This window comes from Trachinotus anak, unplaced genomic scaffold (assembly GCF_046630095.1).
Source record: "Trachinotus anak isolate AG129_WGS33_773 ecotype Australia unplaced genomic scaffold, CSIRO_AGI_Tana_v1 ptg000005l, whole genome shotgun sequence".
NCBI classification, from domain to species: Eukaryota; Metazoa; Chordata; class Actinopteri; order Carangiformes; family Carangidae; genus Trachinotus; species Trachinotus anak.
Window position 1 is genome coordinate 13164587 of NW_027273856.1, and position 24173 is coordinate 13188759.

Consider the following 24173-nt stretch of genomic DNA (forward strand, 5'->3'; position numbering starts at 1 on the left):
GTTGAGAGTTTCTGAAACTGTGGGTTTTCACATGATGACATTGCTCCCTGCGGATGTGTGTAGGGCTGCTGCGATTGGTCGCCATGATCGACAAAGTCGGCGCTGAAAATGCATTGATGTCAATATTTCAAGTCCACCTATTGTTTTCCAAATATTGATTTCTTTGCGATTGAGTGATTTCTTAATTTAAACAACCATATATTTGTTTTCTATTTATCATTTATGGTTGCACTGCTTCTCTGTCCTCTGCTCTTTGAGCGAGGCTGTGCCGGACACAGAAGCAGGTGAAGTAAAGTTAACTCAAAGATTACTCAAGTTGACGACAACAATTACTAAACGTTACCGCAAGTGCAGTAAAAAAATAAAAGGCTTATAAGAACTTATCAAACCACATATTAAACAAGTATCTATAAAAGAGATATATTCATCTAGTTTGTCCACAGTCTCCCAGAAACCTTTACACTATAACAGTACGCTGGTTAAGCTACCAGCGAATTGTTAAGAAAAGCTGTCTGTCTGTAAGTCTAACTGATTATCTTGGTTTACCACAAACTGAGCAACTGGCTGAGACAAGGAAGCCCAATTCATTCCAATCCTGTTCCGAATTTATTCTTTTTGAAAAGTGATCAAAAATCCAATTAGTAATGATAAAGAGCCTGTAATAGTATGAGCTGGATCAATAAGGGTATGGATAAGAAAAAATCCTAATGACAGGTATTCCTACAGCTGGGTAGTGTCTGGCTTTGGGAAGATGAGAAAATCACAGCTCAAATCCCTTCAATACCTTGTTTAACCAGTGTTATTGATTAGTGATTATTTTGTTTTTTTATGGTGCACAGCAAGCTCAGTCACAAACATGAAGGATAGTTGTGTGTGTCCCAGAAAGGCAAACTTAAGTAGCAGTGTAAAGGGAGTCTATATCTATAGCCATCTATCTATCTATCTATCCACACACACACACACACACACACACACACACACACACACACACACACACACACAGAGCTCTTAAGAGGAAGCTGAGATTGGAGGTTTTGAACATGCTTACCTGCAGGACACACTGGGAGACAACACCCTCTGGGACTTCAGGGAACTTCTGGCGCAGGTCATGCAAAACCTGAGTGTCAATCTGGTGGCTTCCCTGGGCCATTCGTATGTTGCCAGTTTAGGACTGCTTGTTCTGTTCAGTGCACTGGGGCATCAGTTGTGGCAGCAAGTCGCCTTCATATCGAACATCTTCTGAATTGAAAAAAAAAAAAAGGGGGGGGGGGGGGGGGGGAAGAAAACATCTGATAAGAAAAGCAAAGTTCTCTCCATATCTTTTATGCAATAAAGATTTACACAGAATCCAGACTTTCTCCAAGTGACAAAATTTGAGAGATTAATTGATTTCAGAAGCCCCACCCCATGATAAAAGAGTAGCAGAAGGAGCAAACCCCCTCTGACTGACTACTGAGAAAACCAGCCTTTCTACTCGATCCCAACATCAACATTCACTCATTAAGAACAGAAGGGGGCTACACAGTAGTCTGGTCTGGATAAAGATCTGTTAAGCTCCAACATTACACAGCTCTGCAGAACAGTGGATTCCTAAGACTCCTCTCTGATACTGGAGCACAAAGACATAGAGCTGCAGGGCTATATACTATTTTTGTCCGATTGTCTCACACACATAAATTCAAGGAACATTAATCTTTATTTATCCCTTAACCCTATTTGACCCACAGAAAAGCCTTTCCCAAGGGGCATAACATCATCCTTTGTGCCTAATGGGACAGTTATATGCATAGTTTTATTTTACCATAACGTCACACAAAAGGGTTGAATGACCTTAATCCTTCTGCCATATCTGTGCTTACCAGTGGTGTGAATTATTTAATGAATTATGTAACACTGATCCAACCTGGGTTTAATGTAGGACTGGCTATTATTACACTGCTCCCATGTCCTCAGAAAAGTGAAGTGGAATAATCATTCAGTCAGGTTAGTCATCAGAAAATCACTTGATCCAGCTAAATGTTGTAATACAGTAACTGAAGTGTTGCTGAAATCAGGCCATGTATAAACTGGCTGATAAGCTACCATTTATTCCAGTTTTAAAACCAGTGTGTTTAACTGTAAATCACCTAAACCTTATATATAGCACATCTTGTATAATGACACACACTCCAGCTGATGCTGTGTTGATTAAGGAGGAATTTACATTTTAAACTGGTATTACCACCTTGCAGCTGTGTGCCTCCAGCCAAGTTCCAGGAAATCACAATTTCTCCTTCCTGAGTTACGGCACTGTATAACGGCCAGAGGTGTTTTTGCAAAATATTACTTTGTCACAGTGAAGTTGACATTTGACCATTTGGATATAAAATGTCATCACTTCATTTCATCTTTACAGACATTTGAGTTCAACTGTCTCATAATTAGTGTATGAATTCATGAGTTATTGCCAAAGATGTGTTTTGTGACATTTGACCACTAAATTCTAATCTGGTCATCCTTTGGTCCAAGTGAATATTTGTGCCAAATTTCACAAAGTTCCCTCAAGGCATTCATGACAATTGGATGAATGGACAACTCGAAAACATAATGCCTCTGTCCCTTGCTGTCATGGGCGCGAAGGCATAAAAACAATATTGTGGCTTCTTTGATGCTACTTGAATTGTGTCAGCTGAATTATTCAGTGTTTTTGCATTTTTCCTCAAGTTTAGGCCTAATTACCCAGAAAGCTTCTGTTATGATAACATTTGTTGCTAATGGCTTTTTCCTGCTCGAAACAACCATTATTAGTCTGTAAAAAATCCACTACCAGTCGACCTCAATTTGGGACACATGAAGCATGCAGCTCCATACTGATCAATAGAGTGTGATGCAGAGTTGAGGAACAAGAGAGAAGTCTCTTGACAGGAATCTTAATACTGGAGCCTGAAACAATCCAGAGCCAAATTAACAGAAACCTGAATACAGTTATTTAAGATGAGGAAAAGTTAAGTTTGCTAAAAATCACACTGGGCTCGAAGACAGTTTGTATCTGGGCAGCTGTGCCTCTGTCTTATCTAGGCTATGAGGAGGTTTAATGTCATAACTGAATAGTTATAAATCAGCTTTGTAAAACATCTGTTTGTAGCTGATAACAGGAGTAGGAGCTGTTTGGCTACTGTCAATAGTAGAGCACCAGCTGCAAAGAGGAGCCTTAACGCAGAGACAGAGACCTGAGCTCAGAGTCTGATGAGATGCAGTCCACATTCTGTGCCACTGAGGCAGATGCAATCACACTTTAATAAAAAGAGAAAATTATTAGTTATAAAAGCTTAAAAGTTTGTCCAACAATTTATTTCTAAGAGAGTTTCCTATGTGTCAAAGAGAGAACTCCTCAATATCTGGATAACAAAACTTTAAAACTGTCTGTTAGATGATTCTCTAAAAACCAACCAGTTAGTGCTTTCCTTAGTCTTTTGCAATACAAGGAAACATTTTGCAACTATGCCACTGGACAGAGGAATTAATTTTGTGCATGTCAAAAAAGAAGCGCAGAACACAGCATAGAGAGCCTCTAAATGCAAACCAGAGGAAGACATTGTCACATCTCAGATTACATGTTTAAAGCAAATCTTTCTGCCTCCGGTGAAGCATTTTTCATCTCCTCTAACAGATTAACCAAATAAAGTCTACACAAAATCAAGCCTTTAAAGTGCTGACATTGACACAGTACCTTTACAGCTAAAAACATTATTAGTCGGCCTGTTTCATTTAAATCCAAGAGGAGATATCAGTGCACAGGACCAAAGAGCAGCAGTCACTCAGGCTCAACTGCTGTGGAAAAGGAAATTCACTACTTGGAGGTAGAGCTGTGACAATAACAGCATGACTCCAATGCCGCTCTCATGTGATGCCTACTGTTGGGTTGAGCTCATCACCGCATCTTTTTGTATTTCATTCTTTTTCCCGGTGAGAGTTACAAGGGTGCATGTAGCATGATATGAAATGTAAACACAACAATCACCAATTAGTTGTCATCAACTGCTTCCCAGTACCGGCCCACACTCACACCACACAGGCACACAGAGAGGACCACTAACGTGACAGACAGCGCCTGTAAAGACTCTATGAACTTTTTGATGGTCCATCAGCAGGATTTCTTCCAATCACCAGTCAGACTGTGACAGATGGGTTGATGGTCAGTGAGTGAATGAGTGCGTTGACACTGCTTTAGAGGTCTTTTGTTACTATGAGAAGTGTCATTGGTGATAAACTGCCAAACCACGGGGATACGCTGCTTTCTCTCCACCCTACTTGGCAGCTGACCCAGTTACAGGTCAACAGAGTGGTTAGATTGTTTCCTAACTTCTAAACAAAAAGGTCCACACCTCTTCCCTGTACAGACTTATAGGCCTGCAGCTGGCCCATGTGCTAGGAGGCTTTAAGGGGAGGCAGATTAGTCCTTGCTGTTGCTGGGGGCGCTGGTGGAACAGCTACGCTGCCAGCAGAGATAGACACAAAGCTTCTATTGCTGAGGCTGTTATTCACCATGCCAAAGCACTGACCCACAGCCCCACACTCATTTCTGGAGGTAGCAGGCCTGCCATGCTCGATCAATGGGCTCATTCAGTACACCAGAGTGAATACACCTAAAAACGTCCAATTCAATTAAAGCCTAAATAAAATGTGGCTAAATAATCAACAAGAGCCTTTGGCAGAAATATCAGCACAGCACCTGATGTGTGGCTGGTGTTATGGCCCACAAAAAACTAGTTAACACAAACAAAGAGGCTACACATTACAAGTAACAAAAAAAACACCCAACAAAATGTCATGCCATTCTATCTTCAGCATGCGTATCTTCAGCCTGGAATGTCTGATCATGTTTGTTTGGGATCTTCCAACAATGTGTCTGCAGAGATGGTATACAGTGGAATACAGTGGAAACAGCTCGGATCCCTTCTGAACTTCAATCAGAAACATCCTCTGCAGCTTTAAGGAGCAGCCAAGTGGAATATCTAGCTGCTGTGTCTTGGTCCAGCAAAATTTAAACAAATAAAGGGACTTATTGGCAGTGGATGCTGTTGAGGCCTGCTGGCAGGCACCTCAGCCTTCCAAAGAAGCAACTAACATGTTTGTGTATGTGTAGTGCATTCACTGGCATGTGCACATTGACAAGAAGGCTGTACTAGAGACAAGCTAACACAGCCAGCTGCTGCTCAATCTGCTAATATCCACAGGCATGAGTCACAATCTTGATCAATTATTTTCACAACAGGAAACAAAGCTAATATCTCTACTTAATAATGTTGCACCTGAGTAACACATTTGTAAAATGTAGCTATTTGTACATCAACTGAAAATATCCAACAGCAGTTAATGCCTAAGAATGCAAAGAAGGTAAAGAAAACAAGAAACTCATGTAGATTGGATCTGTTGGACTACATAATGTTGAATATTAATGATTTTATTAAACTGTAGTGAGACTGGTTTAAGAGATGCAACTTGCAGCATGTTGCACCTCAGATTGCAGCCCCACAGAGGGTCTGTTGCACTTTGCCTGATGCCGTTCTTTCCTCATTTTTCTCTGAACTACTCATAAACGCTCATTGTTCCTAAAGAATGCAACTTGATTCATTAATTTAAATTTTTTTTTTTTTTTTTTTTTTTTTTTACATTTCATTCTGATTGAATGACTGAAGAATCACAGGCCACACCCTCGCCTCCCACAGACTGAAGGAATATTCAGCCATGGAAACTTTACTGAGACTTGTCTTAACAAAAGAGCTTTTTAAGTCATCACAAAAGCTGTGTGATGAATCAAAGTGATTTCCCACCATGTTAATGTCAAAAGTCTGACTAAAATAAACTGTAAGATAAACTGTAATTGTATCATCACTGGAAACTTGAAACAGTTGTACATCTTCAACAACATTATCTTAAAACATCCTGCAATATCATTGTGAAAGCCAGGCCAAGATGAGAGTGTAAATCTTCCATCTTATTAACAGTTTACTGCCAGTTCTACATCACTCAGAGTTTCAGGCAATAATATTTTTTTAATCAATTTAAATTCATCATGCTACTGACATTAGTACACTTCACTTTACTGCAAGTATTTTAAGCCTGCACATGAGCTCCATACAGTATGAGGCACTTCTTTTGTTCTAGGCAATGTCTGCAGAACAGAAACAAACCACATTTTATGTACAGAGCCCAAATTGCACTCAAGTGTGCCATGAAGCCTGGGCCTCACAGCACACACACAGCTAGGATCAACTCTTCAAGACAGCCTGCTCTGCTTTTGGTTGCCCTCTTTTGAAAACAGGGGTATGACAGTGTTTGTACGTGAGCATGTATGTGCACAGTGGTGGGAAAGTGTGTGTGCAGGAAATCAAAAATTCTTTCATACCGCAGCCTGCAGCTGGTGGGTGATTGGAAGCAGGCAAGGGCACCAGCTCCCCAGGTTGACCAACCGCTCCCAAGGCACTGTGGGAATGGGAGGTCTTAAAAATATGTAGGAGCTCTGTGAAGTCAATAGACTCCCAGCACAACCTTTGACAGCTTTTTGTTTTCCTTTGTAAACACATAAAAAATGGCTGCCTGGCTGGTCGTGTCTGTCTTGGCTATAAAAAAGGGAGGGGGGGGGGGGGGGGGGGGGGGGCATTGAGAAGACGTGAGTAGGTGAAGCTGTGCTTGCTGCAGCTTGCTTCTCTCTCTGCGTGTGTGTGTGTACTTGGACTCAGACACCATCCTCCCTCCTACTTTTTTGTCCTCCCCTCCTCCTTCCACCCCTTCACAGACATTCTGTGAGCTCCTCCAGCAGCTTCTTAAAGTGCGAATGAGCGTTTTCCATTATAAAGTCTGACAGCTGCTTTCACCTGCAGTCATTTTGGCCTCAGAAAAAAAATCTCTTCTGCCTTTTACCCATTAACAGGCCCGATCAAAGGTACAAACACAGCCCTGCTGTTGGCTCAAATCAGTGATTCCCAATCTGGGTTTGAAACTGCACAACAAAGCCTCAAGATAATTAACAATGTAGGAATTAATAATAAACTATCTGCTGCCAAAAATAATGGTTTGTTTGTATTCCAGGCTTCTCTTGTGTAACTTATCTACATCATTGTGTGACACACTCCCATTATGCCCACCTCAATCAAAGCTGGTTAGAGCAGAGGCTGGGAAGAGATTGGTTAGTTTTAGCCTGCTGCCATGTCGAGAAGATGTCAATGCAAATTCCCTTTGTATACAAATAACCTGTGATTATGATTGAAAGACTAAATGCACCATTATGTCACAATATAGAGCTAATGGGTGTAACATTTACCAAGCAGAGATGTCCTGCTGTAATCTTTGTTGCTGCAGATGATCAGCTTCAGGCTCGAACATGTACGGCTGGATTTGAGAAGTTGCTTTTTCATATCAATTACATTCTGTTACTTCATTTAGTTAGTTCATGCACATTACTTGGTTTACAGTTTGCTTTCAGTGGTGAAGATGAGACCTTGACAGGTCTGCAGAAGTTTAAAGCAAAGTGGGCTTTTCAGAAGGCCTGGACTAATATTGCTTGTTGTTTAAAATGTTTTTTTTTTTTTTAACTGAACCATGCAAAGCTGCTCAAGTGGAATCTCAGAATAAAAATGAAACAGATTCATGATTACAGGAGGTGCTGTGTAAACTACAGGTAATTTGCATATTTTAAAAGTTTGACAGCTTTACTCAACATTTCTTTGGTTAAATATCACAGCCTTTGGAGATGTTGACTGAGCAAACGGAGAAAATGCTTCCTGACAGGATTTTTCTCTTCCTTCTTATTATGGATTCATGACATACTACCAGGAACCATCCTCAAACTCCACGTCCACATGTGGAAACAGCTGACCAGAAGGTCAAACATCTATAATTACATAAACAAGCTCATCTTCACAGAGCTGTGTCTTCTCTATGGTATGAACGAGATGTGAAGTCAGAGATACATAGTCACCAACAGGAAATGTCTGGTCCACAACGGTGCAGTTACCGGCAGAAAGCTTGTGCATTATGCACTGTGAAAATGATTCCCAAGCATCTCTCCCAAGTTGATTGGAAATTAAATTTTGCTCAGTAATATGATATAGTTAGATATGATAATGTGAAACAGGTTTTCCACCAGTGTATTCCAAGTTGGCGGCCTGTGGGGCTCAAGCATAAACAAATCTGGGGCAAAACAGATATAATGATTGGAAAGCTCACAGCTACAGCAGGCAACTACCCGGTCCTTATTAATGCCATTAGAACAGTAGTCACGCTGGCCATTAGGGATGAACAATATGCAAACAAATCATGGTTTGCGATTATATTGGCAGATATTGCGATTGCGATACGAGTCACAATTTCAGTTGAAGTGATCATTTTTGCATTTCATGTTCACTGAAGAAAATATAAAAATTATGATGTGATTTTTCTTGGGTCCTCTACCAAACAACCTTGTTCCTTTACTTTTGAAGAATAAGATTTGTAGGCCAGGGGGTCTCTGTAGCATCACTATCCTTCACTTATGGTTTGTTGTGACATATTCCACCGATATCAAAAAACTGCAGCTCTTTTTTTCTTTTTGGATATTTCACTTGGCCATATTGAGATGTTGAAAATATTTCAATCAATTGTTAAACCCTTCTGGCCTTCGAAAGAAATCCCACCGCATCATTGAATAAGAGCACTTGAGAGCGTGCTGTGTATGTCCAGCTGACAGGCCTCACAACTTTTCTGGCAGAAACCTGGATATTATTTTACTGAGAAATTTTCAGTAGTGTAGTAAGTAATTTTTTATATGCAGTCTATGGTGTCTACATGCCCTTCTGTGAGTTTTGAATACTTTTGGTTACAGTCTAATCAATGTTGAGAAAATGAGTATCCCAAATCCTAATGACCCTGTTCAGACCTGGTACTAACATCCGTCTCATGTGATCCAATCACAAGTAGACAGCTCTAAGTTCAGGTGTGAGCTCACCCAAGATGCATTGAGGACACATATGAGATCTGATCACTCAGACCACATTCAGAGGTGGTCTTGGCCACATGTGGCCCCATTCTTTAGCAGTGTAAACACAAATGTGTCCGGCCCACAGTGAAGGACCGCCAACACTACTGACATCCTCTGCCACAGTCTTATTAGTCCCAACAGTTTCATAATGAACTAAAAATATTTTACTTTTTTTAATGGCTAACCCCTTATTTCACTGCAGAGCTGTGCACAGTGCGTTGATTTTCTTCAACCCCTCTGTACTGTAATCCCACCCTATCAGTGGGCTGGTGTTTTTACCTTCCCTGTTTGTCTCTTCAATAGCTCACTCTGTGTGCAATTCAGGGTGCACATGGGAGCATGCTGCGTGCATTTGCCAAGACTGGGCTCACTGGCCAATCACAATGTGTAGTCAACCCCCATCGACCAGACCCCAATTGTCACAAGGTACTTGGCAATTTTTGTTATTTACAATATTGTTAGCCGGGTCATCCAGACATAATCAGGATTTATGTCACAATATTTTAAAGGATATGAATGTAGCCAAAGGTGCAGCTGTTTAGTGAGAGGCTGTGAAACGGTCCTCCACCTCTGCATAGCAGCAGTTGTTTCTGAGGACCCTCCTACCTATTCAACTTTCCTTAGGTGTTATGTCATGACCACAGCCTGGGCTTAAAATAGAAACCTCAGCAAAATGAAAAGCCTTACCCTAAGCCACTTATCTTTTTGTTTGGTTTCTCCTATGAATATTTGAATTAAAAAGTGTTATTAAGTGAAAAGTAACAAGCGGGTAGCAATGACAGTCTCAGCAGTGTTTTTCCTTACATTGTGGAAACATTAATTGCCAGTTGACAAGCCCCAACACAGACCCTCATTGAGCAGGTAGAGTATAATCTAAACTTTCCAAACCAACTTTCAGGGGAGAAAGGTTACATGATAGAGGTTGGGTTCCCTGCCATAAAATAAACATTTAGCAAAACAACAGTGTCCAAGTCATGTGACCATTTACATTACTTTCACACCTTATTGGGATAGTGTGCTTGGAAGGAGCCAAAAGCTTTACAAAGTGTTGGCATTCATTGCAAGCAGTGTAGTATTCTTCCAAAAACTGCCACAGGCCAAGAGGAGGGTGGAGATTTTACTCAACCAATCCAAGTCGAGACAATGGGAGGAAAAAAACTGCAATGAAAACCTTTAAAATTGGTATATAAAGCAGTGGGATGCATGTCTGAGCACTTTATATCACAAGATATCACAAAGTTGGCAAAGTACAACAGGAAGGCTCTGGCATGACCAAACACTGACTACCTTTCCGCTCCATGTATTGACATTTATTATTCCCATCACCGCACGTCTTCCTCACAATGTTCAGTTCTGTCCAAGAAAACTCTACAGATCTTCTTCCAAAACAACATTCTGTGATGACAAGGTATGTGGTAGCAAATGCTGAAGACTCTGAAATTTAGGATGCATATGACACAGATTTTGTTGGTTCAGTATCAGAAGGGGGTGAAAAGATGGACCAAAAGCATTTTCCTGTGTCTTCTGAGCAGCTCCCAGCCACAAAAGCCCCTGATCTCCCCATTCCTTTCACCCAAACAGAGACACCTCTTTTCACGACAACTGCACGAGAGAGAGCACATGGGCCAGCTATTATAGTCTGGAAGGCCCAGGTAGACTACATCAGCTGATGACCCTCCCATTTCAACCACTTGCCTGTTGAGGTAGGCCAGAACAACCTCCAAGACAGTGAGTAGGGTGTCACACCCCTCCTCTTAAGGTTCCACATTAAGATCTGAAACACAAATACACAGAACCACAAGGACATAAAAAATGAGGATGTCTGACATTCTCTCAGTTTTTAACAGTCTTCCTCAGAGATCCCTGGAACACTACAATGACCATCACCAAAACATTCAATATTAACGATGACCTGTACACAACCACTGCTTAACAGAGGCCTATACTACTAAGCAAGTTCTTCATACCCACGATATCTTTTCACAATTGATCTGATCCCTCACTCAGCCACCTTGGATCCAGATGAGCAATTTAAGGACAAGAAACAGCTGGCAGCATAGGGGCAAGTGAATGGCAACTAACTAGTCACATGAAAAAGTGCATGGTGATGACATTTTCTGTATAAACCCATAGAGTATAATGTAAAACTGCACCTCAGAACTGAATATATTAATGACAGACATTGATAGTTTCCATATTAACTTCAAACATCACATAACCCTTGACATACACACTTACTTCACTACACTCAATGATTGCACAAAGGAGCTGTGTTTTTTCTGATCTCAGCATTGCACTGTGAGGAAAAGAACTTCAGTCCATCTACACCAACGAGTCATTTAGTGACTCATGGACATGTGAACCTGCTGTCTCCTACAAAAATGGCTGAGCTGGGTTGTTCAGTGGAAGACAAGGTTATACAAGCAATCCATGAATTACATTCATCACGTACAAAACACTATGTCTGTATAAGTTTACTGAATTAAGAGTCTGGCCATTGCCCTGCTCAAAACAACATAACTGTTCCATTATCTCATATCACACAGACAGCAATGAATTGAAGGAAACCAAAGTTATGTGAAAATTGTTCTGTTACCAGTGAGGGTTGGGTTGGGTGATGGGGTAAAAAGAAAAAGTCAGAAACAGTTGGTTGTGAGAGCTTTTCTCTGCTCAGTTTTACTGGCCAGCTGCGTGGCAGCAGATTCCACCACTACAAGATTCACAATTACAGACAGATACAACCTCTTATACTAGATGTTAGTTCTGCTGCTGGCTGCCTCATTAAGGGATGCTCAAGCCTGGGAATTCATTGAGTTACCTTTGTCTAGCATCAAACCCAGACATGTCAGGATATGACAGGACTGACATTTTATCAGATGAAGCATTCGTGCTGGATTAAGTATTATGATATTCAAATCAGCCATTATGTACTGATCAAACATGAGAAATTTCGCAGATATCTTGACAAGTCAACTTTCTTTCTAAATTTGTCACATCAGTTCATCAGATATAAGGCTGTGTATCTGACAGATTCTGGGGCAAACGGTGCGGTGAATTCACTGTTGAGACACTTTTGAAAGATTTTATGTCAATTCAAATTCATGGGTCACATCTTCATAATAGTCTGGAGTTTGGCCATTACCTGGTTTGTAGTCAGGTACCTTCATAACCCTCTATGCCCAGTCCCTGAGATAACAAAGCTGCAAACAAAACGCCATAAATACCAGAAATAAGGTCAGGAGGAAGACACACACACACACACACACACACACACACACACACACACACACACACACACTTCACAGTTTTGCAACAATGCAAACACACAGGCTCTGCATGCCATCTCCCTCAAAGAAAACACCTAATATTTCCTACAAAACAAAACAGGACAGCAATGATCTTCTTTAACACTTATATATTTAAGACTGGTTACCAAAGTAGATTACTGCAAACAAGAGTCACAACAAATAATCATTCTAAAACTGATTATTGTGTCAATTAATTCTTTCATTGACTGAAAAATAATAATAAGTCTATACAAGACAGATAACCAGAGTTATGTGTTTTAGGGGTGCTTGTCAAAAACCTTAAGTATCCAATTTGGAATAATTTGAGATTTTTTATTGTAGTTTCACTTGAAAAATATCAGTAATTTTCATTAGAGCTGCAACAGTTAGTCAGTGAATTGAAAGTCAATCGAAAGAAAAATAGTCCACACCTATTTTGATAATCAATTAATCAAAAATTAAAAATTTTATAGTTCCAGGTTCTCAAATGTTCTTGGTCTTAAATTATGATGTTTAATAGACGAAATGGCAAATCAATTAATCAAGCAGCAAATCAGCAGAGAAACTGATAAAATATTTACCCTTTTTTTTGGTAACGTCACATATAATAAATGTTAAATCATTTCAATAATAAATTACTACTGCTGCAGTAATTTGTATGTAGTACAAATAGTAATATGTAGTTTAGATGGAACAATGTGCATTTACATTACATGCCCTGCATCCAATTTCCCTCCCAGACTCAGCCAGCTTAGGATTCAAACTGGTGACCTCCAGGCCAACTGTAGCTAGAGCCTGGGTGGCAACACTGTCTCTCAACACTCATTGCGAGGCAATTGAACACAATGGGACTGCTTGCACTCAGGCGCTTAGCGATGAAATGCCAAGTATGCACCAGCCAAATCTTCACCTTTTATTGCCTTACGAGATGCACTTACTGTATGTCATCATGTTCTTTGAAGCACACAGGCAGCAGGACATTAGCAGCACTTCTGTCTTTGGTCAGCTCATTCCATCAGTTCACTCCACTGCATGTGGCGTAATTGGCTCCTTACACAGAAGAAAAAAACCACACCTTCTACAGGTCCCTGATGTTGCAACTTTTGGTTGAGGCTACAACAGGGCAATGGATATTTAAATCTGCTCCAAAAAGAATAAATGTAACACATCAGTGATGAGACTTTTCTGATCCACTTGAAGGGATTTCTGCCTTTCCCGAAAACATGATTTCAGGTTTCTCCAGAGGATATAAAAATTGTAATGATTTCTCTGAGTGGCCCATGACATGATTCTCCTCAGTCAGAGAAAGGGCTTGTACATTTTTGTTCATATTATATGTATTGGTGGTGCAGAAATGGTTATCAATACATCCCTGCTTTAGTATTGCTGGACCTCTGTGTGCTTGGCAGAGGAGAAAACCCTCCACCGGAAATGCTTCCCGCAGCTGTTAGGAGTATCATTCCCCACCTTGAGGCCAACCAAAAGACAAATAGCAGCCAAGTCATGTGACTCTTCTGCTGCTGAGATACCATTCAGTCTTATTCCAGCCCTCTCAAAACATTCAAGTCATACTTGCCGCCCTCAGTGAGCAGGGCCTTTTCACCTACTGTACATCAGGGTAACTGACTTTTCACATAACCCTAAATTGAGGTGTCTCAGCGTTCTGCTATTTGTGATCAATTTATAGGACCTATACCCTACAGTGTTTCCCATACATAGACCATTCTGTGGCGCACCGCCACAGAATGGAGACCAACCGCCACAGAATGAAAAACAAGAACAAAATTCTGTTGTTTTTTTTTTCCCGTTGTTGTTGCTTTCCCTCTCATCTATGCTCTCAACGTAATATTGTTCCGTTCATTCATCTCCGCATAGCGCTCTTTCTCTGTCATTCTCGGACACACACGGACACACACAGACACAGGCACACGCGCACGCACACACACACACACACACAGACAAGCGCGCATATGCCAGCGGTGCGCGGGAAAATCAACCAGTGCATCACTGGTGCATTTCCCCCAACGGTGTCAGTGGAGCGCCACAAATTGCTATCTGGTCTGTGGGAAACACTGCCCTATACTGATTCCAAAACCTGAACTTATGTGTTGGTCAATACTGAGGACTGGTCTGATATCAATGTGTTAAAAAAACATTCAACTGCTGTATACTAACTTTGCATGGATGTGATATGATTGCTGTCGTCATGTGGTATGGCTCAGGTTAAACCCTTTGTAAAACATGAACAGATACATCACTGTGATAGAATTTCTAACTTTAAGCACATATACACATACATACTGTACATGTTTTACTACTGGAACTTTCAAGTGCAACATGTTGCCAAACATTTGCTGACAGCTAATGTTACACTATTTAGCCTACCCAGAAATCAGTTCTTTGCTGTTCTACAAGTAGTAGCTGACGCTGTATCCGGGTGTGAAACTAAGTAACTAACTATTTAACTATTAACTATTTTCTATATACTATAATATTTAACTATTAATAAATTACATGGTATCAGATCAGTACACAGACTTGGGCCATTTTGGAGGCGTTTCCCATACTAGTATTCAAAAATGGATCAGAAATGGACAACAGAGCAAATCATTCACTGTGGAGAATGTTTATCGAGACATAAAGCTTTTACTTAACAATAATTAAAAAGGACAGTTCTACATTTTGGGAAATATTCTAGTTTTCTGTCTCCTCCATTGTCCAACAGAATATCTCAATCATTCCCCTACACTGTATGACATCAGGTAAATATCTACATAATCAGAGAGTACAGTGCGGTACAGTACATTGTAGGAATACAATCATCATCATCATTATCATCATCATCATCATCATCATCATCATCATCACCACCACCACCACCATCTGTCATCCATCTTTGCCTGATGCAAGCAGCATCTTTAATAGTGAGGCCGTGCACAGGATGGGAACAATAATTCAAACATACCCTTACAGGTACTGTGTGTTTAGAAAGTAGCTAACAGCACAATCATCTGATGCCAGTCACAGACGACGGAGGTCACACTGGTCGTGTTAACTGCCGTCTGTGTTGTTTGGATAAAACTTAACACTATGATACATCAGGACTTATTTTGTCTCCACTTGGGAGATTTGTGCAAGAAACAACTGCCTGATACAAACCCCAAGTACTTGACGTTAGACTGTCAGCTACAGTAAAGTACGTTAGCTAGCGTTAGTGTTAGCTCACTGAGAACTGAGCAGCAGAAAAGTCTGTGCTGGACACAAACATATTGGAACCTGTAGGAAGTCATTTATAAGTAGCGTGTTTATTGTGATAACCAAACATTAGTAGATGTGTTTTCTTGCTGAAAACAAATATAATAAAAAAAAAAACAACTGAGCGTCACACAGCGACATCAGCAATGAGGAGAAAGGACGAGTGTATGATCATGTCAGTATGGTCATTTCAGATTCTTATCAAAATGAAAAATATAGATATTAATATGATTACCACACACTTAATTTTAAACGGGCTCAGAAGTAACCATAGCTCTTTGACTAGCAAGCCACACCTACTTTAGCAAAGTGTCTCATGGTCGGGCTACAGGCATAGCCAGTCACGTTTTTTAAATTTACAGTAGCTCTGAACTGTAATTTAAATTTTCACATCAGTGATATATTGGTATTCCACGTCCACCCCAGTTAATTTAATGACAAGTTACTGGTCATTAAACTTTGACTGGCCCCATCAGTTATACTGGACCCTGACCTTGCACATACTGGTGTCAGTGTCATCTCTGGAATAAAGGCCCCATCAAGGTATTACTGAGATACTGAGTGGGACGGTACATACATACTGACGGAGAACTGGCAGTTGCCAGTGTGAAGGCATGAAAATCCTGCAACTCTAAAGCTCTCTTATTTTCATGCTGTTCCTTCTTTAATGTTCTGAAAGACAAAAAAAAATAAAGAGATGTGATTTTATTCTGGGTGAATAACTGCTGGTAGTAGTGAATGCAGCACTTCGAAAGTCCTGTTCTCAATTCATATGCCATGTTTAAAAAAACAAACAAAACAAAAATACTACACTACTACTACAACTACTACAAACAGACAGGTGACACTTGGAGGTGCCCTGATAGTTTGCTAACTAACAACATAAAACATGTAAAGCGATTGTTTGGAATTGTTAAGTATAAAGTGTATTCTTGAACTTCTTAATTAAAGCTAGGCTAACCATGTCCTGGGCCTGTCTCTGTACTGACCACAGTGAAAGGACTCTGGGAAAGTTGGCAAACATGTATATTCCCAAAACTGTTGAACTGTTGCTTTAAAGAACCCAAAGTTGGGGAATGTGAATTTGTTACCAGCCCCAAAATAGCTTCTCAGAATCTTGTATAAGCAAATTTACGTTGTCAGTAAAGTATTTTCAGAGAAGCACAGAGGCTAAGCTAATACAGATCATTTCATCACCATTGAAAGTTGATTTCAAAAGGTAATTAATCACCTTTATTGTCCTTTGTCAGTAATTAATGAAGCCAGGTTTTTCTGTCTGATAATTTATCAAAATGCCAAAAACTGAATAACACTACTTTGTTTTCCTTTGTTTCCTTTGTTTTAATCAAGGATTTAATCATTTTCCAACTGGCAGGACACCCCGGAGTAACCTGCTGCCAGATGAGATGAGATGAGTGAAATGATGAGTCACTGACGCTGATCAACAACAAATTCTCCACATTATTTAGGTGAGTTTGCACTAAAGAGGAGTAGAAGTTATGTACAGGACACTTGGAGATGTTCAATCAATCACCAGTGCTCTACACTGCAGGATGGGCGATTTTAATGTACGCATGGCTCTCTTTTCCCATTCACCCACAGTTGGCTCATGTGTTCAGGAACTGATTGGCTGTGCTTGTGCATGCAGAGGATGAGAGAAACAACGCAGCGTTGGTTCTGCCTAGACCGGCACCAGCAGGTGTGCCATGGAGGGTGCCAGTACAGTGCTGGCCTCATACGCTGCACGCGAGGCTCTGGAGTCGACATCCATGCACCTACCAATTTATTTATTTAGTTATGCAACTATGCTACAAGGGAACCACCTGCACATGTGCTCCCCTGGGTATCATAGAGCGTATGCATGAACACTTAGAAGAGAATCTACAGGGCAGGTAGATTGTCCACGCTGACTCCAAGTGGAGTATAAATGAAAATAATTAAGCGTGCATGGGGTCCACAGCTGTCTGTTTACAGTCTGCAAGCGAGTATATCTTAGGCCTCACACTGAGGAGGACTTTCCATTGATCCATGACGGACAACAGGGAAAGTATCAGAAACTAAGAAGAAAAAGAAGACTTTGGGCAGCTTTTAGCCAGCATGTCCTTTTTGTACTCTATCTCTGATTAGTTATAGTGGTATATTAGTTATCTTTGCGTTCAAAAAATCAGATGCCTTTGCATATTGCAGATGTGAGCATGAGGAATCCAAGAAAAAAGACACAAGTAAGGTTTGTTTTCTTACGAGAGCTCAGGTAGTTGTATCTGAGATGAAAAAAGTTGGGTCAAATGTAAGGTCTAATTTAATAGACCACAACTGGAGCAGGAATTTCATAGAGATCCACACAGGCAGTTGCCCCTGGCAAAGCTACACTGAACCACAACAAACAAAGGCTTTTCAGCTGGGTGGACTCCGCTGTCCACCACACCCTGACAATATGTTTTCAGAGAGACACTGCAAGGAAGCAAGGGAGTATGAGAGCCTGAGACCCACACTGTTACTGATAGGACGCTAGATCAAAGCCTTTTCCCATAGTTAGTGAGTACAGAAAACCTGAGAGAGATGAAAGACCATCAACAGACTGGGAGAAATGATGAAGGACAGAGCAGTCCCTGTATGGCATTTACAAAAAGCACAGATTAAGACCAGCTTTCTATGCTGCATCTGCAGGGAATAGTTGGGAGTAAGAGGGGGTGTGGGGCCAGAACCTGCCCAGAGGATAAGCAGGGAGTGATAAGATGGCAGCCTCCAACATCTATCCTACAGAAAACAAGCAGCCGGGAGATCAATACACTATCTGCTCCTTACTCACACTACATTTATGTAACTATGGAAATAATTGTAAATCCTCATCTGTAGCCATCTGCTGAAGACACTAAAACATTTTTTTTCCCTCTACTAAACAATAATGTTAATGTAGCCATAAATAGCACATGCCTTGGTGACACAAAACTCCACAAGTTGCATGCAACTCTTAATCTAATCAGCTCCCTGTGGCTGCTGCTACTTTTAACATAACTTTATGTAAACCTATTTTTCCACAGTTTTTTTCCTGCAGAAAGTTGCAACTGCTATTCAAAAAATATAAACAGCTGGAATGTGAAAAGCTTTTCTGAAAGACATTATTTATTGCATTTTCAATATGAAAAGAGTAGCTTGGGCAAACATCGCTAAGTATGCTCAAGGAAACATCAGTTTTTAAACTACGTTGCTAGTTTGACAAGATGAAAGGAATAAACTCATGTAAGTTTTGTTTCTGGTGTGATGCCCTCTTTGCCGACACATAAATCAATAATTTCATAATTTGTTTCTTCATTGAAACCAAGGATAGGAATTACATTTTTTTTTTAACTCAGTGTGGGGGCTTCTCGGCTCACCCTGTAGAGCGAGTACCATTAAGGCTTAGTCCTAACCGCAGTGGCCCAGGGTTCAAATCCAACCTGTGGCCCTTTGCTGCATGTCATCCCCTCTCTCTCTCCCCAACTTTCCTGTCTCTCCATCACTGCAACTATAACAAAGGCATAAAAAACTTAGCAGTGGATATCTGGCCAAATCAATTCAAAACTATGTGCATGGCTCGACACACTGAGGCAAGTGAGAAGATATGTTTTTTTGTTTTGTGGGTGAGTCTAGTTTTTACCACCAAGTCTTGGTATAAATGCAGACAATTTTAATCTGCTAGTTTTCTCTCTGGTTCTTGTCATAATGTGGTGAAACATTTCAGTGTGGGGCTTTGATATGTTAGCATTTTCAGAATTTTTCACTCAGACTTGACCTAAAACAATGCAGGATTTATTCCAGCCACATCTAATGTTTACCAGCCATGACAGCACGGCCAGTATTGTTTTCACCTTGTGAGTCTGTCTATGTGTTCATCATGGCAAAATGTGCTCCTGGACACACCTACTGTAGCAGGAACTACCACAGAGGAGGTTTTGAGTACTTTGGCAGGTGTTTATATGTCTGTGGACAGATTTTGTCACTGTGATAGTATTGCAACCTGCAAGACACAAAACTTTACAGGTGTGTAGTTGAGACCAAAATGAAGACCAAGTTCAAACGAGTACCGAGTAGTCAGTGGTAACAATTACTGAGTACTCATGTATGACTGAGTATACATGGGTCAGAACATCAACATGTTGACAGATGTCTAATGGCTAACGAGACACTAAATTAGGAAAATAGTGGGGATTGATCGGCCGCTGATCACCTGTGGTTTATACTCTGGTGTCTGCAGCTGTGAGAAGCACTGTGTGTTGTGAACTGCAGTCCCGCCTCCAGCGCGACGGGCCACCAAAACAAAACAACATGTGGGCCATGTGGAACATTTGTGTGACACTGATGCATCATACACCGTCTCAATGGTGGATTTAGATGTGGGTGACATGGGCAGCCGCCCAGAGCAACATCTTGTCAGGAGGCGGCAAGGGCACTCACAGAGAAAAAGAATTTGCCAGATCTGTTTTCTATCGCTCATTTGCACATCACGCCAATGACATCATGTCACCGTGTGGGTTGGAGCAGGCACTCTCTGAGAAGGTCTCCTCTCTCACTCTGAGGTGATGGGAGATGAGGAGGGGGGGAGTAGTTTGACCCCACTGGAGTGGGGGAATATATCAAATAGTGCACATCTATCTCTGCACAGTATCAGTATTATCTATGCAAGTGCTGGGCAGATTTCATATGATGCAATTGATGAGTTTGCATAAAGGAAAGCAAGAAAGGTCAGGCTTTAGACGGCAGTTGTGCAATTTAAAATGTGTGCGTCTTGTTTGAAGAATGCAAAACACAAAAAATGATCTGTATCAGCCATGGAGGATCGGTATCAGTGGCAAAACAACGTGATTGGGGCATCCCTAAAAAATAGTTATAATTTTGAGAAGAGTTGTTCTCAGATAATGTAACCAGCTGCTACTGAAAACTGAGCCAATGTATGTGCCACTGTAGAAAGCTTTAAGTGCAGTGCAGTGTGCAGTCTTTCATTTCAGAGCAGAGAAAAGACAGAAAGAGGAAGTAATGGGTAACTGCAGACCACATCAAACCAGGCCAACATTCTTGCAGTTACCTGTACCGGGAGTTTGTAGATGCTTTTTAATGGACAGAAACCCAAAAACAACATAAAAAAATGAAAAGCAAATAATCAGCACCAATCCCAAGAAACCAAAAAATTAAATATAGAAAATATTTTGTGTGTGTAACTTATGCGCACTCGTTTCATTTCAGCTCAGAGTGAGACTTTCAACTGTGTTTTGCTGTCATTTACAGTGGGATTTCTCTTCTGTGCTTTCTGCTTCGCCATGTGTCTTAGCCCCTCCCCACACACGAGCAGAGGAGAGACAGGCTGACAACTGGTCACGTTCATTGAAAGAAAAGCCTCCAGCAACCTTAACCCTCTTAAACCAAAGGTGAACAGAAAGTCAAGACAAAATATCAACTTTTTTTTTTAACGCTCAGTTAAATAATTATAAATATTGTTATCATCATAATTTTATCATCATCAGTTACAATGAATCTTAAAGGAACAAAAACAGAAGGATTCTTGCACCTTTCGGTCTGCAAGCGAGTAATTATTCCATTTGAAATTTGTCACACATGAAAAAATATTTCATGTGTAAAAAGTTTGCCATTTAAAAAAACATAAAATAAATAACAAAGCTGTACATCTCCTGAATGAACAAGAAATAGAGAATTAAGAGAATTATAAAAATAAACAATTACAAAAACACAGCAGGTAACTACAACATGTTACATAACCAAAACCATTAGTCTTCATGTTAGTAACAGTGGTGGAGGAAGTAAAAGTACTGACACCACACTGCTGAGTAAAGGTACTAATACTATATTGTTGAAATAAAGGGATTAACACTACACTGTTAAAGTACTCAATGCATTGAAAATGTAAAGCAAAAGTATGTAAGTATTATGGTGAACATATACTTGGTATTGTCCCTCATCTCATGACTCAGAGAAATGTTCAGGTATCATAGAGAAGAAATGGGATGACCAGGTACATGACTGTGCTTTTCTCTGTCTCACCACGAGACTTGCAGCCACTAACATGTAAAAGTAAGCAGTGGAGGCCAAATGTGAAAATGCAGACTGAGGTGTTTCTCAGAGCAATGCACGATGAGAGGAAGTGTTTGTGTCACACACACACACACATACCACTGCAGAGGCTGTGGTCTGCACAACTCTGAGGAGTACAGAGGCCAAAGATAACCACTGAACCATCTTCCTGTATGCTGTCCCTCAGTGGTTGCTTTCAAAAAGCAGCTCATGTTGGAACAGCAGTGCTTTTACATGTAACACTAGAAAGGTCAGTGGATTTGTGGATATAAGAAAAAGTCAATGACCAAGTGAAAGGATACTTGTAATTATAGTTAATATTTGAACGCCTGTTTGTCAAAGCACTGGTTTACACTGCAAGTGGGTCCAGGAAAAGTCACACAGAGCCAGTTTGAAATCTGAGAAATGTTTTCTGCTTGAAAATTCAAAACAGCTATTAACTGGTGTGGAGGAATGTGATGCAGCTGGCAGCCTGACCTTTTACTGATAAACCATGAGAGCACATTAACTCTAAATAATCATTTGTAAATGAGATATGCACTATTTGGAAAAGTGATACATTTGTACACAGGGACTGCCAACACACACAAGAAAATTTTACTTTCCAAACGTTTTCAAGGTGACTTAAAAAAAAGGAAAAATTCTGATTGTAAGACAAAACACAACAGTTACATTCAGTTTCTGAATAACTGTTGATTCTTGCACCTGATTCATGAGAAAGTGAATCACACTGAAGCCTTACGTCTGACAACAGGAAGTAAACAAGTTTTCTATGGGCTCAACAAGTTAACACGATGCTGTTGTGACAGGACATTTTGTCATTCAGAACAAAGAGCAACCTAATTCTTCTGGTCTGCTGCTTCTATTGTCCAATAAATCATAAAGAGAAACAAGGGTGGTAATGAACACTTGAAGCAAAACACTGATCCCGCTAACAATGTTGAAGCGTCTCAAGAGCTCCACTGCTGTCTTTTCAAACATGCCTGTTTAACACACCAGCAGCTCTGGTTCCAATTAGTTTAAATGGTACATCCAAAGGGAGTCAGCGGAGGAGCTCTACTATGCTCCTTTAATTGATGGTTGCACTACTATCCTATTTCATAGCTGAGTTTCTGTAAAGGAAACTTGAAAAACACTTCATTAGCATGAAAACCTTCTCTTTAATTATTCCACCATGTTTGAGTCTGATTTACAAGAGCCATTACACGGGACTTCTATTTTGAGTTAATTTATTCAGCTGAACAATTCACCAACCTGTAAACATTGGTAAAAATGGGGTTAACCTTTTTTCCACATTAGCACTTTCAGTCTGTGATTCTTCCTTGCTACACACTTCCTTGTTGATCTCTTTTTCTAACATCCATCACTGAAACTACTGAGTTACTGCAAACAACAAGCACATTTCAAGTTATGATTTACAGTACATTCACAAACATCCAAGTATAATCAACAAATGTAGAGAGAAGTATTCCAATGGCTTTCAGTCAGAAATTAAAAATATCCACCACAATTCATGAGTGAATCATCTCTGTATTATTCCATTGTAGATTTAAGGACAGGTGCATGTCAAAATTTTTATTCTAATTCACTAATGACAGCCCATTTTTGTAAGAACCTTTTGTCCTGAATATTTCTAATAAATATGGAGCATTAATGCCGTGGTGTTCAGGAGACAGGATCAGAAGGCTGCCAGGTAAGTTCCCCAACCCTCAGGTAAACTGGGCATTTCAACCTCTACTGCTCCACTCATACTGCTCCCTGGAAAGATGGTGGTTTTACAGGACCACTCCCAAGTGTACATGTGTGTGCCTGTGCAAATGTGAATCAAGACAGTGATAACAGTGTACTAAGTTTTAAAAACAGTCTTGAGGAATTACACCCACCAAAGTAGCTCATGGTCTATTCAGCTTGTGACAGAGGAGGTGTGAGTTGGTGATGCCCCGATTGATGGGCCGATTTTCATTAAAAATACAATGATATAGAAAATAATGATTCTAGTCACCAATGTCTAGTGAAGTCCTGCCTCCCATGCAACAGGCCGCCAAAACAACATGTCGGGCTGTGTGGAACTTTTAACAGAAAAATCAGCTGTTTTCTATCGCATGACCACAGGTCACAGGGTTCTATTGGAGTAGGGGAGCGGGGAATCTATCAAATAGCGCAAATAACAACACAAAAAAAAAAGTACGTTATCAGCCACGGATCGACTGATCACACTCATTGAGGTTCGGTATCGATGGCAAAAAATGTAATGGGGACATCCCTTGTGCCAGTTTAGGGAAACTGGGGCACTGACTTTAGAGGAAAAGAAAAGCAGAGATGAAACCCAGAGCACAGGTCAAGGGTACAGGGATGGGGGAGGGCTCAGCACACAGTCTCAGTCTCTCTATAGGATGTGGTTCACTCTTCTGCTGTTTACTGATGCATGTAATGAGAGAGACAATGACAAGGTAAGCTATAGTGATACCTTTGACTGCAAAGTGCATGGTGCATGAAAAGCATGACTACAAAGGGTCAAAGAAGTGAAAATGCATCTCATGTGCACAGCGTTGCAATAACCAGCTGATGAC

At 40.5% G+C, this 24173-nt stretch overlaps 1 protein-coding gene across 7 annotated transcripts in view; it reads right to left on the reverse strand.

Moving 5' to 3' along the window:
* Positions 1–24173, reverse strand: part of tab2 (TGF-beta activated kinase 1 (MAP3K7) binding protein 2) — a 42708-nt gene that overhangs the window by 12775 nt on the left and 5760 nt on the right. For 5 of the 7 annotated variants that reach the window (XM_071478421.1, XM_071478422.1, XM_071478419.1 and 2 more), the window contains exon 2: positions 1049–1236. In XM_071478421.1, coding sequence (XP_071334522.1) covers positions 1049–1150 — 102 coding nt within the window. In that variant the 5' untranslated portion in view covers positions 1151–1236. Of the gene's footprint in view, positions 1–1048; positions 1240–24173 lie in introns of all 7 variants that reach the window. The other 2 variants (XM_071478418.1, XM_071478417.1) reach the window with 1 other exon arrangement.